At 36.1% G+C, this 13,448-nt stretch overlaps 1 protein-coding gene across 2 annotated transcripts in view; it reads left to right on the top strand.

The window, feature by feature from the left end:
• The first annotated feature begins 935 nt into the window (after positions 1-935).
• Positions 936-13,448, top strand: part of POT1 (protection of telomeres 1) — a 51,606-nt gene continuing 39,093 nt past the window's right edge. Inside the window, exons 1-6 of one of the 2 annotated variants that reach the window (XM_026669045.2) lie at positions 936-1,228; positions 3,390-3,462; positions 3,979-4,070; positions 9,610-9,714; positions 10,663-10,707; positions 12,064-12,178. In XM_026669045.2, the coding sequence (XP_026524830.2) occupies positions 1,106-1,228; positions 3,390-3,462; positions 3,979-4,070; positions 9,610-9,714; positions 10,663-10,707; positions 12,064-12,178 (553 nt within the window). In that variant the 5' untranslated portion in view covers positions 936-1,105. The remainder of the gene's footprint in view (positions 1,229-3,389; positions 3,463-3,978; positions 4,071-9,609; positions 9,715-10,662; positions 10,708-12,063; positions 12,179-13,448) is intronic. The other variant, XM_087969391.1, reaches the window with a different exon arrangement.

Raw genomic sequence — 13,448 nt, 5'->3', positions numbered from 1 at the left:
GGACCTTGAGTCTTTTAGTTTGTTGTTTACAAAATTGTAAAAAGTGCAGGTGGAATTGGTGCGTATGTTTTCTTGTTTAATGTGATAATTAGTGCATTCAGCCTTTATCTGGTGGCATAAATTTTTGTATCAGCTTTTGAAGTTGGCAACATGACCAGATTTGTTTTTCTGCCAGAGTGATCTCTTTTTGGATTGAAGTTTCCTTATTGTTATGGGTAATCTATTTTTTTTGTGTTTTTTTTGGGGGGGGGATTGTTATTGGTACATATAGTTTGATGACTCTTTTGACTCTTTCTCAAATGAAATGGTATTATCAGAGATGTTATAAAGTCCTAGTGCTCATTTTCGACCCACTTCTCACAGGTAAACGTCTGCTACCATCACACTGTGATAGTCCAGTAAGGAATTAAGGATAGGGGATAGAATAGACTTTGCAGCTTTTCGGGGGGGGGGGGGAGTAAATATACACCTTTAGAATCAGCCTTGATGTAGAAATTCCAATGGGAAAGCAATGGTCAGAAATAATTATTAACTACTTTATGTGGAAGGTACAGATGTTGTATAGATAATGTATTGGATAATAATAATTTCTTCTGATGGAGAATAACAAACTCTGTTTTGCATTGGTCAAACCATAGTTGGAATATTGTACCCATTTGGGGGAAAACAGCAACCAAAGAAGATATGGAAGAAGAAAAATATGAGAAATGTGCAAGTTGAAGAAAACAATGGGGAGATCCAATAATGACTGTGCTGAGAGGCTACAAATCTCTTGTAAGTTTATGCATTGACCAGCCAAGCGAAAGGGAAGCCGCGCTGCTAAACATTCTCCATCAGCTCGCCCCAATAGCGAAAAGGGACGAATCAGATCGCTCGCAGAACTTCACTCCGCCAAGAGCGCAGGCGCATCTTTCCTGTTCTGTCATTTCCGGGTTACAAATGATAGAGTGAGAAGGGCTAGAACGGTTTGGTAGGAGAAAGCCAAGAGGGTTTCGCTTGCGGTTTCGCGCGTTGGTCCCGGGAAGAACCGTTTACACTCCCGCCCTTTATGGATCTTTCCCGTTCCTGTTAGATCTTTCCGAACCCGGGTCCGGGATCAAGCGCCATGCCTCTGGAAGTATTGAATGGGTCTCTTAGAGTGGTAAAAAATTCTCTGCCCAGCCACTTGCAGAAAGTCGATCTCGAGCATTTGCAGCTGGGGCGCGATTATGCGAACCAATACATCCAGGTAAAGGCAGTAAATTTCAAATGCCAGCCTTGAAATACGGGTGGAGTTACGGGCTGCAGAAAAGTTTTTGCCCTGCCTTTAGTTTTCCGACGTGAAACGTGCTCAAGGAGGACGGGGTATATTTAATTTTCCAAAAATGGATTTATTTAATCCATTGGGGCGCATTCCCCAAAAAGTGAATGCAATTTGCAATTCCTAAAGCAGCCCACTTGCTTGGGAGGATTGTCTTTGGAGCGTGGCCCCAAATGTTTGGCAGATAGATGTTTCTTCGGAATTCCAAACCTCTGAATTTAATAATAATAACAATAACAATAACAACAACAACAATAATAAAATAAAATAATAATAATAATAAAAAAAAAACAACAGTACATGTCTTTAATATTACTAAACAACATCTACCTATCCCAGGATCTTGGTCGGGACTCGATAGATGGATGAAAATCCAGTCTCAACATCTGGCTAACTTTATGTACAATTATAATATAATAGCTATATAATATAATAATTATAATACAATATACTGTACCACCTGACTCCCAGCATCTCTGGGTGGTTGTACCCTTCCTCTCTTGTAACTAGATAGCCTACCCACTCTTGTAACAAACATTAAGATTCAGTCAAAGTTAATCTCATGTATATGTTTTATTCCTTCGTAAAGATTTCTTTATTCAATGTCTTTCTTGCATTGCTTCAGTTTAAATCTAGTGGTTCTTAAAATAGGTATTTTCCTGGTCTTGAATAATATCGGTTCCTGTGAAAAAAAGACCTCCAAATCCAGACTATTTTATACAAGCAACTTGGAAATTTTAAATTGAATGTTTGACACACAAACAAATTGGTCTCATCTTTAGGATTTGCCCAAATTAACCTCAGTTTAAGAACCATAGGTCTAGTATATAGATATTTAGAGAATAAACGGATTTTTAAGTGAATCTTTCCCATAGATATTGGAATCCATATGACCCATTCATGTTTTAATTTTATTTTTTTTGTTTTTATTTCTTTTTCTGAAGTGCTTTCTAAAGGCACAATCCTAGGCAATTTTACTCTATGTAGGTATATAATATACAACTGATACAGAATTACTGATACAGAATTACAGCTGGAGAAATCTTTAGAATATAAAACTAACATGCTGGAATAAAAACCTATCTGGTGAATTATTAGGATTTTTTTTTACTTTTATTTTAAATAATTTATTTAAGGTAGGTAGATGTAAACCATATCAGAAGGGTGTTTTAAAAATTTCAATATAGAATGAATTCTATTTCTGTCAGCAATTTTCTTTTGTGCCACAGTTATTCCAATTTAACGGGAAGTTATTCCAATATAAAGGGAATGATTTGGAATATACACTATGTGATTCAAGGTACAACAATATATTAGGCTTGTTGCTGACATTTTTATATACAGATTCCAGTCTGTCTTAGGGATCTTTGCTTTTCCTTGATGTTGATCAAGTATTTTAGTTGCTGTTTACATACTACTTATGTTTATTCCGAGAAGAAGTTCTGCAGAAAAATCATGCAATCAGACTTCATTGATATTCATATATGCAGCGTGCATGACATTAAGCCAAAGATTATGTGTTTTTCATTGCTGATAATGGGTGAACTGAGAACTGCAAAGTAAAAAGGAGCATTAGGAAGAGCCACAGGAGTTTTGTTAGAAAAATATTTTAACTCAATTTTGTCAGTTTTACAAAACGCTTTCAAAATGTCCAGCAACATAATTCTATGCTTGCTCAGAAATAAGTTCCAATAAGTTCATTGATATCTATTACAGGTTTAGTGAAGTTAGGATTTCAGCCTGAATCATCATCATCCCAACCGTAATAGTATTGTCAATGGCCCACTGTGTAAATGCTGCCTTGAAGGGAAATGAAATTTATTATTTTATCTAACTCTATTAACTTCCTGTGAGAATTTCTTGTGACCGAAAAGTGATGATGTTGTCTTGCCAGGTTGTATTTACCTTATATTTATATTTTTAGGAACATTCTCTTAATTCTTCTGCTTCTGTAAAATCCCTTGGATCTCCTTAATATTCTAGAATTTTTTCAGAGGGATGTGGGCAGATAATATTGCTTATAGGTATAGTTTTAAGTTCTGAATATGGTTGTTTATAAAGTTTCAAAATGTATTTTTCTCTGTTTTAGGGATCATTTGTTACTTCCTATCAATTGATTAATCTTGGAAATGGGACACCTTTTTTCAAGATAGTACTTCAAGGTATATCAGCACAATGAGCACTATATTCTTATGATTATATTCTTGGTTAGGTTTATCAAACAAGGTCAACATGGATGACATGGGTGAGATATACAGAATAGAACAACAGTGAATGATCACAGAACATTTATATAGTTCCTGAGGGTTTGGATGCAAGTTCTATGTGCAATGTAAATAACGCTAGATATAATTTGAGAAAATATTTACAAACTATGAATCTTGCTTTTTAGTATTTGTTCACCATGCCTACCTGTAAAGTGAAACGAGGTGAGCATAATTTTGCTTGTAGAATGACTTGGGGATAATTCTTTAAGTATCCCTTAAAAATGTTCTGTGACCTAGTCACTTACTGCATATAAATAAAATGTTTTCTTAACGGTCACAAGGCTTCCTTCACCCTCTTATGAGAAATAATCTGGTAAGCTTAGTCATAATATTGGTGAATGCAGGAGCAGGAGTTGTTTTTGTTGTATTAGACATATGCAAATAGTGAGACTGTGATATTTATCTTTCCAGAATCAGAAAATTCATCTTCCAGGAATAGCAGCATCTATATTTTAATATTTGGGAAACTGGCAGAAGATTGTGCCAAAGTTATCCAACAAGGAGTAAGTGATTTTATTTTTATTGTATATATTTTTATTAATATAGATTGTATATCTATATTTACCCAATTGATAGATGTGACATTGCAATACCAACCTATGTATCTTTATTTTAATTTATTAATCAATGTTCGTTGTTATTTTCCCCACATTTCATGCTGGTTGTCTTCTTTTTGCCTCATCTTTTTAAAAAAATTTTGCATGGTAGTATGATAAAGATGTTTAGAAGATTATCTGCCGTTAACATTTTTTTTAAACTCTTTTAGTTGACTTCTAATGGTCATTCGCATATTTTTTAGACAAACCATTGTAATCCGATACCATTTCTGTTTGCTATAAGGGAGCAGCTGAATGACTTAAGAAATGAATATGTTAGAGCTAATGAAGCTGTCTAGATCAGTGATCCCCAACCTTTTTTACGCCGCGGCCCGGTATCCCCAACCTTTTTTATGGCGCGGAAAGCTCACCGGAAGCACTTTTTTTGATCAAAACAAGATGGCGAGCTTTCCCGCTCACCAGAAGCACTTTTTCATCAAAACAAGATGCGGCCCGGCCAGCGGCCCGGTAGGGACTTGTTCCACGGACCGGGACCGGTCCGTGGACCGGTGGTTGGGGACCCCTGGTCTAGATCACAGAATTTTTTTCATATGCAAGAAAACATAGGTTATTCTATAGCAAAAACAGGAAAGATTCTACACCAAAAACAGAAAGATCCTTCTATTATTTCTGAGACAAGATTTAAGGCTATATGTCAACTGAGCAGCAGCAGCATCTCAATATCCTGAAATATGTATGTGTTTTTTTGTAGAACAGACAATTGACAGAATAATTTCTGCTGTTCATATGCACTTTTATAAAAGTTACAGGATCAATAAGGTCCTTATCGATTTCCTCATCTACTACCTAAAAAAATGAATCTGTTTGTCCAAAATTAGAAGCATACTATTGAAAAAGCAAAATGTATTAAATTCTGTGTAACCTACTATTAAGAATAAGAACATGAAATGATTTTAAATTGAGCTTGACTCCTGGTAATTCCTTGGACACATTCATCTGGTATTAGCAACTTGTATGGTATAAATATTTTCAATGAATGCATTTATATAAAAATTATCTCTTTGAAGTATGGAATTGGAAAGAATCTCCTTTGCCAACTCTAATTCAATCCTTCTCCTATAAGTGTCCCAAAATGGGTGAAAAAGTTTAAAACTAACAAAAACAAAGTTGACACCAATAAAGAAGCTTAAGAAACAGCAGAGGCAAATACTCCTTTGGAAAAAAATAAATTGGTAGCTTTTGAAGGAATATCGATACAGAACAAAGTGACAAAGTATAAAATGGAATGGAGTGCTAATACTAAGAAAGTATGAATAGAAAGTCACTAATGGTTTTAAGCAACAGCAATGGTGAACGTCTCCAATAGGTGATTTTTTAAAAAGTTGCACAGATTCATAATGAATAGAATGAATTGCAGATTCTTCAAGGGACCTTGTCAAAAACCATTAAGGGCTTTAAAGCCTATAGCATGAACTGAATTTTTCTAAAGAAAAAATGTGGGCAGCCAGCTCCACTAATAAGATAAAGAGATTGTGTGATCCAAGTAATGCACCTGTTTTAAAATTATAGCAGCTGTAGCACTTACTGACATCTAGTAGCATTCAGTGGCAATCCAACAGAGATCATGTATGGATTTATGGTCAAACAGAACATGCATATCAAGGATCTTTTTTCTCATGGTTAAAGCCCTCGTATTTTTTTCAGGCCTACTTTATCTTTGGAAACTGCAAAACAATTATCTAAAAAGATGTGCTTCCTCATCTTCCAAAGCACTTCTTTCAAAGGATCAACCGATCCCTCTTATTTGTTTGTTTAGTTTTTATTTATTTTTAATGTGTTGCAGTACTCTTGAATACTGTTTGTAACTTACCCATAATAAATATAAGAGCAGATTTTAAAGAGTTAAGCACGATTTATCCATCTTGGAGACTGTCTTCCTACAGCCATGAAATTTAAGAAACTGTAAGTTCTATGGGACAGCTTAATTTTTTTTTAAATATTTTCCTAAATTCCATCAGGAAGGTTACATTTGGACCTCTGGGGCAGGCTTTGTTAGTAAGCACAATTAACTCTTCCTTATTTATATTTCATTTCATCTCCATTTACAGTGGATTCCAGTTTTGGATTCAGAATTTCCCATAGTGCTCTGTAATAAAGGGAAAAAGAAAAGTAAGCTGGACAGCAAATTGATAAAAAAATCTCTACAAACTTTTATGCATTCTATATTTATGCATTCTGGTTTGGTTAAGGCAGCAGGCTAGAAACCAGGAAAGTGTGAGTTCTAGACCTGCCTTAGGCACAAAACCAACTGCATGACCTTGGGCCAGTTAATCTCTCTCTGAACTAGGAAGAACTACCTTTGAAAAAAGGTTGTCAAGAAAGCCGCTGAGATCACTACACAAGTTGCCAGGAGCCAATCCTGGCTCAAAGGGATAAACATATATACACATACTCATGGACACTTTTTTTGGGTAAAGACAGTTCTTTTTCCTAATTTGGGCCCATCTTGAGAACATAAAATGTAACTGAATAATATTGAAATATTGAAGTCGCACAGCATGAGTCCATCATTTTCAGTGGAATGTGCACCATACAATTTGGTGAAAAAGTATTCACCACCACCCTTTGGATTTTCTAAACATTGACATTTCTTTTCCATTGAAAGCTACAAGAGCTTTATGTGGGTCCTTTGAATATGAAAAGTCAGTCTGAATGAACAAATAACAGCACAGTGCAGTTCATTGGTTTCATAAAGTCATCCGCAAGCAATATGACATTGTGAAAATGTAATTGGCCCTTTAAATCTGGTTGCACCAACTTTGACTTCAAGAATTTCAGTACACTTGCTGAAAGGGAGTAAATACGTTTTCAGAGAATTGTTTCCAAGTCCATCAGACCTACAACCTCTTTTAATGTCAAACATCAAACATGATTTATACTGTACTTACACTGGAATAAGCTCTGTCACTGCCCTGGAGATATTAGAAAATATTTTTTATTTTTCTACCTCTGTGTGTATGTGTAAGAGAGAGTTTTTCAGAAATTTCTGGGTTTCTTAATTCTGACAAGCAAATATAGTTTGACTTAGATTGGCTTCATTTCATCGTCACTTGCAAGTATTATTGTATTATTTCTCCAGTGTGTTTTTCAGGTTATTGACATTTAAAATACTGTTTAGAAAGCATGTAGTGGAAAACTTCATTACACAAGTCACTCTTCGTAAAGTGACATTTTTGACTTTATAACTATTTGGCTTTCAGTTACCATCTATGCTGAAAAATATGTGTATATTTGTATTTTTATTCATATTGTGATTTATAAAATATATTGGTGAAGGGGTCTTTTATTAAGAATTAAGTTTTTCAAGAAACATTTTTATTTTTTTAATTTGCACTTTTTCTTTTAAAGACATTCTATTAGTTTTATCTTTTTATTATTATAAAAACTGACTTTTTAAGGAAACTTAATGTTTTTATAATTATCTTAGTGACCCATTGCTTTTATACTTGCACATTTCTACATCTGTTTTTTTTTTTTAGCTTAGTCTTGTTTTGCCTTATTTCCTCATTAATTTAAATGGTTACATTGCTTACCATAGCAGTCAGAAACAAATATGTGAAATAAACATTTAAACATCTTTCCTAGCATGAAAAAACATTGCATGTACTTTTTGGTTAAAGTGGTTTTTATTTTAAATTTACCATATATAACATGCTTAGTTACAATTATATAGACATCATTCAGACTGTTATTTGTTCTTCAGAGCTCTGCTGTTGGGTTTTTCTGTTACCCAATTCTTACCAGATTGTTATTACAATCAAGGTTTCTTAACCAATGATAAATTACAAACCTATATTGTATGCAATCCATTCTGTCTTCATTTGCATTGCATTTTTTGTTATTGCATTTATTTAAAGGCTTTTCTGTTTTTTAACATGCGTTTTCTCTTTGTTAAGGATTATAATATATGGAGACACTGTTCATCTTAAAATGGGCAGTTAGGTTCTGTCTCATTTTATTCATTTTAGCATTTTTCAAAATTATAGCAATAGCACCAGCATTTAGACTTATATACTGCTTCATAGCATTTTACAGCCCTCTCTAAGCAGTTTACAGAACCAGAATATTGCTCCCAACAATGTGAGTCCTCATTTTACTGACCTCTGAAGGATGGAAGGTTGAGTCAAATTTGCGCCGGTCAGAGTCAAAGACTCTAGACAGTGAACAGAGTTTCCCTAACAGATAACAGATAATCAGAGTTGGAAGGGATTTTGTAGGTCATCTGGTCCAACCTCCGCCCAAGACCCTATACCATTTCTGACAAATGGCAGTCCAATCTCGTCTTGAAAGTCTCAAATGATGATGCTCCCACAACTTCCGAGGGAAAGCTGTTCCGTTGGTTGATTGTTCTCACTGTCAGAAAGTTTCTCCTTATTTCCAGGTTAAATCTCTCCTTGTTCAGTTTCCATCCATTATTCCTTGTCTGGCCGACAGGTGCTTTAGGAAATAGCTTGATCCCTTCCCCTCTGTGGCAGCCCCTCAAATATTGGAAGGCTGCTATCATGTCTCCCCTGGTCCTTCTCTTCACTAGACTAGCCATGCCCATTTCCTGTAACCGTTCATCATATGTTTTAGTCTCCAGTCCCCTAATCATCCTCTTGCTCTTCTAACCACTGTACCATCATGGCTGTTACAGTGGTGGGATTCAAATTGTTTTACCACCGGTTCAGTAGGCGTGGCTTGGTGGGCATGCTTTGCCTAACGCCAGGTGCGCAGCTTTCACCACACCAGCTGAGACCTGTAGCGCCAATCAGCTAAGAGGATAAACAAGAGAAAAACGCAGGAGCGGGTGGGAGGGCCGATCCCGCACTTTTCTTTTTCCTCTCAGATGATTGTCGGAGGATTTTTTTTCCTCCTCTCGGATGATCTTTGGCTTTTTTTTTTTTACTACTGGTAGCACGCCACCACTGGGCTCTTATCAGATTCTTTTTAATCATTTTTAAAAGGTAGGGCTAAAAGATGTGATGTAAATCAGGGGTCTCCAACCTTGGCAACTTTAAGGCTTGTGGACTTCAACTCCCAGAGTTCCTCAGCCAGCTATGCTGGCTGAGGCAGTGATCCCCAACCTTTTTTACGCCGCGGCCCGGTATCCCCAACCTTTTTTATGGCGCGGCCCGGTACCGACATCAGCTGGGCGCCGCCATCTTGTTTTGATGAAAAGTGCTTCCGTGAGCTCACCGGAAGCACTTTTTCATCAAAACAAGATGGCGGCGCCCAGCAAGCCAGCGGCCCGGTAGGACTTGTTCCACGGACCGGTACCGTCCGTGGACCGTGGTTGGGGACCCCTGGGCTGAGGAACTCTGGGAGTTGAAGTCCACAAGTCTTAAAATTGCCAAGGTTGGAGACCCCTGATGTAAATGGTATAACAATAGTGACAGGTATAATAACATGCTAATTTGCTTTTTTGTTTGTTTGTTTTCTTAAGGATATCATCATGGTGGCTGGATTCAGCTTGGCAAAGTCCACTAATGATTCCAGTAGGCATGAGTGTCAGGTGGAAGTTTCCGATGAAGCCGGCTCAACAATCTATGTACATTGAGCAGGTTTTTTTCCCTTCATTCTCTCCATTTTACACTTAATCTGTAATTGACTGAGGCAATGATTTTAAAAGATGACTATGGTCATTAAAATTAATTAAAATCTAGAACTTTTACAATGATACATATACTTGTCCCTTTTGTACGTTAGAAACTGCCGGATAGAAATCAGTTATGATACTTAACAGAGTTTCAAGGTTACCTCTCTGTTTTATATTTTTCCTTTCTAGTAAATAGGAGCCCTAGAGGTCATTTTCAATAGATAACACAAATAATGAAGAAAGAATAATTTTATTTTTTATATGATGCTTGTTTTATATTGTTTTTTATGAGGGTTGCTGGGAATTTTTGAAGCAGAATACAAATAAATATGGAACTAAACAAAAAGTTAAAAACACAAAACCAATATAAATTTTATAGTTGCTTTAAAAGGAGCATTACTATATACTATTAGAAAGTTGTTTGTTTTCTCTCTCTCTGATACAGATATATTAGTTAAAATATCAGATAATGTTATATTTCTGGAGCTTTAAATCTGAATATCTAAGTTATAAAAATTTGAATTTCTCCTTGTCCCTTATTGATGTAATTAAGTGTTATAGGACATATAAAATCCATAGGTAGAATGTTCCTAATTGGTAGAATATACTTAGTGTTATGCTTTCAAAATAATAAATTGGCAGTGAATCTATTTGCAAAGTAACAACTTTGTTTTAGAGAATGAACAATGATGAACAAGAAAATGACATCTTATTCTTGAGATCATTTTCATTTTAGCTTTTTCTATAGCACCTGAAATAAATGTCCATTTCTGATGTAATACTTAATTTAATGTTTAATCTTACTAAATATTTAATGAAAATATTATTAAAATGTTGGCATGAAGAGTCTGAAATTACTTCAAGTTTTTTTATAGTGCTAAGAATCTTTTTACCTCCCAGGTTTGTACTGGATCATCACGAAACGTGACTGGGGCAGAAACCATGGTAAATCTGAATCAATTAATTTTGTGGGTTCAATATCTAAAGATAAGTTTTCTCTATTTTGCATTAAGTGACAAGGCCTAGACCAACCTTATCCAGACTGGGAAGAGATTGCTGGGCTCAGTGTAAAGTCAGAAAATATCCAGGAAGAAAATAATGTTACGCTATTGCCAAAGATACTGAATGGTTGTGTATATATAGAGGATATATATATATATATATATATATATATATATATATATATATATATATATATATATATATATATATATATATATATATATATATATATATATATATATATATATATATCATACATATACATATCTTTTTCATAACATAGGAGGAGAATTAGCTCTTATAATAGTGCAAATAAATTGAAAATACACGTTGCTTGCAAGTGAAGAAGCCCCTTGCTTTTTTATTAAAGGTTTTTAAAAGCAATACATAAAAACTAACAAACCAATGAAGAACAGAAACAGTAAAAGAACTAAAAAGAAGAAAAGCAAAAGTGCAGAAATAATAACAAAAAATAGAAAAAGCTTCTGGTTTTCTGCGCAGAAAATATGAATATTTACTAAATTCCCTCTTACTCTAGGATTACAAAAAAGCCCTAACTTTTTTCTATCAAGGTATTACTCTGTATGTCTATGGAGATTCTCAGTCCTCCAGGTTGTGGTTGTCCCAAATCTGCTTTTTCAAGAGGCAACGGGACTTTCTTATTTTTCTTGGAAGACATTTCACTTTTCATTCAAGAAACTTCTTCAGCTCTGACTGGATGGTGGGAAATGGAAGGATTTACTCCTAGACGGTTGGTCATTTGCATTGTTTTAGTGAGTTATTAAGGTCACCTGGAGGTTTATCTGTGTCATCGGAGTCACCTGAATGGTTGAAATGGGTGTGCAGACTTCTGTTGAAAGGACCATGTTGTAGACTGGGTTAGGCTATTTATCTTTGACATAGATGGTCTCTTTGACCCCTCTTTCAATAAATCCTTCCATTCCCCACCATCCAGTCAGAGCTGAAGAAGCTTATTGGATAAGAAGCCAAATATCTTCAAAGAAAAACTAGAAAATCCAGTTGCCTCTTGAAAAAGCACCTTTGGGACACCTGCTTCTGTATTTAACATATAAGTATATACTATATTATATATAGTATATAAGGCATTATATGAATTTGCATGATGATACCCACTATTTGAAAAAATTAGCTGACCTCATTTATATGGGAAAAATCTCTTTCTTTTCATAATAGTTTCGGCTATTTTAAATCTTAACAAAAAATAGTTCAGTCATAAAATTTTGATGAGTTTGCCATATATTATTTTCTAATTGGATCATTTTTATTGTATCTTGCCAGCAAGTTGCTCCCAAATACACATACACTTTTCTGAATCACCTTAAAAACGGAAGTGTTGTCAACTTGTATGGAGCTGTGAAATTCTTCAAGCCTCCATATTTAAGCAAAGGAACTGGTATGTATGATTGAATATACACCTTACCTTTATAATAGGTTATGTTCTGACCCAGGCTTTGTCCAAATTAAGGAAACACAAACTGAGTGTAAAATCAAACCTATTTTAATGCAACGCTGGGAATTTCTTGCATTCCCAGCCAAAACTCATTAGACACAATTCTCTGAGATAAGCTCACGCCTTTCAGGGTTGTAGAAGGCTGCCAAGAAACGGAAGTCCAATTACTAGAATATAAACCAACAGAAGTTCCAGCAAAGACAAACCAGAGTTCGCAGGGCTTCAATGAGGAATCAGAATCTAATGAACTTCTTTGCTTCCTGCAAAGAGCACGTCACCGAGGGCTGACTTTTATCCCTGATGGGTTAGGGTCAATCACCTCCCAGCCTTACTCCCGAGTCGTCCCTGCTGCTTCAGCTGCTCTCTCCCTCTAGCAGCCCTGCACACATGCGCACTAGGAACAGGCTCCCTGAGGTCCTCTGCTTCGCTGCTGCCAGACTCCGAAGGCAGCACCCCACTCACAGATGGTCCTGGCCCCATCCCTGCATCGGATGCAGGACCCTTGTCCAAGTCCTTGCCAGACTCCCTGACAGGTTCCCTTTCGTCCTCACTGTCCGATACCTCTGCCGGCTGCCGACGAACCACAACAGGTTAAAAGTATATGCCTTTTTTAAGCAAATACGTGCCCAAGTAGATTGTGGACTGGTGGCCAATTTCAGATACACTGCCATAGCTGATCAAGTAAACATTCAATTATATCAGTCAATTCTGGAGAAAGTTGTGGAAAAGGTGGTTGCATGATAGCAACAGAGGATCTTATCTGGATCCATTTCAATCTAGTTTCAGGCTAGGGTACAGTGTAGAGGCAGTATTGGTCACATGCTCATGATGTTTGGCAGAGCATGGTATATCCATCCTAGTGCCCCATGTTCTCTCAATGACTTTCAATACTGTTGACCATAATATCCTTCTGGACTAGCTGTGGGGATAGGAATAGGGGGCACTGTGCAGCAATGGTTCCTCAGAGATCAGTTCCAGTTGATGATGACAGATGGAAAGAGATTGATTCATGGCTCCTTGTGTGTGGAATGCTTCTGGGCTTGATGATCTTCATTCTGCTAGATTTGCCACTACTTTGGGGAGCAGTATCATCAGGATGCTGATGATAGTCTGCTCTACATTACCAACCCAAGCTGTGTAGGTGAAGTTATCGCTGTATTGACCAGTGCCTGGAGGTTTTTCAGGTCTGGATAGGGTAGAACAGACTGCTCAA

This window comes from Notechis scutatus, chromosome 6 (assembly GCF_049901735.1).
Source record: "Notechis scutatus isolate UNSWTSFEM ecotype Mainland chromosome 6, rNotScu1.2, whole genome shotgun sequence".
NCBI lineage: Eukaryota > Metazoa > Chordata > Lepidosauria > Squamata > Elapidae > Notechis > Notechis scutatus.
Note: the sequence above shows the minus strand (reverse complement) of the source record. Positions and strands in the feature narration are given on the sequence as shown.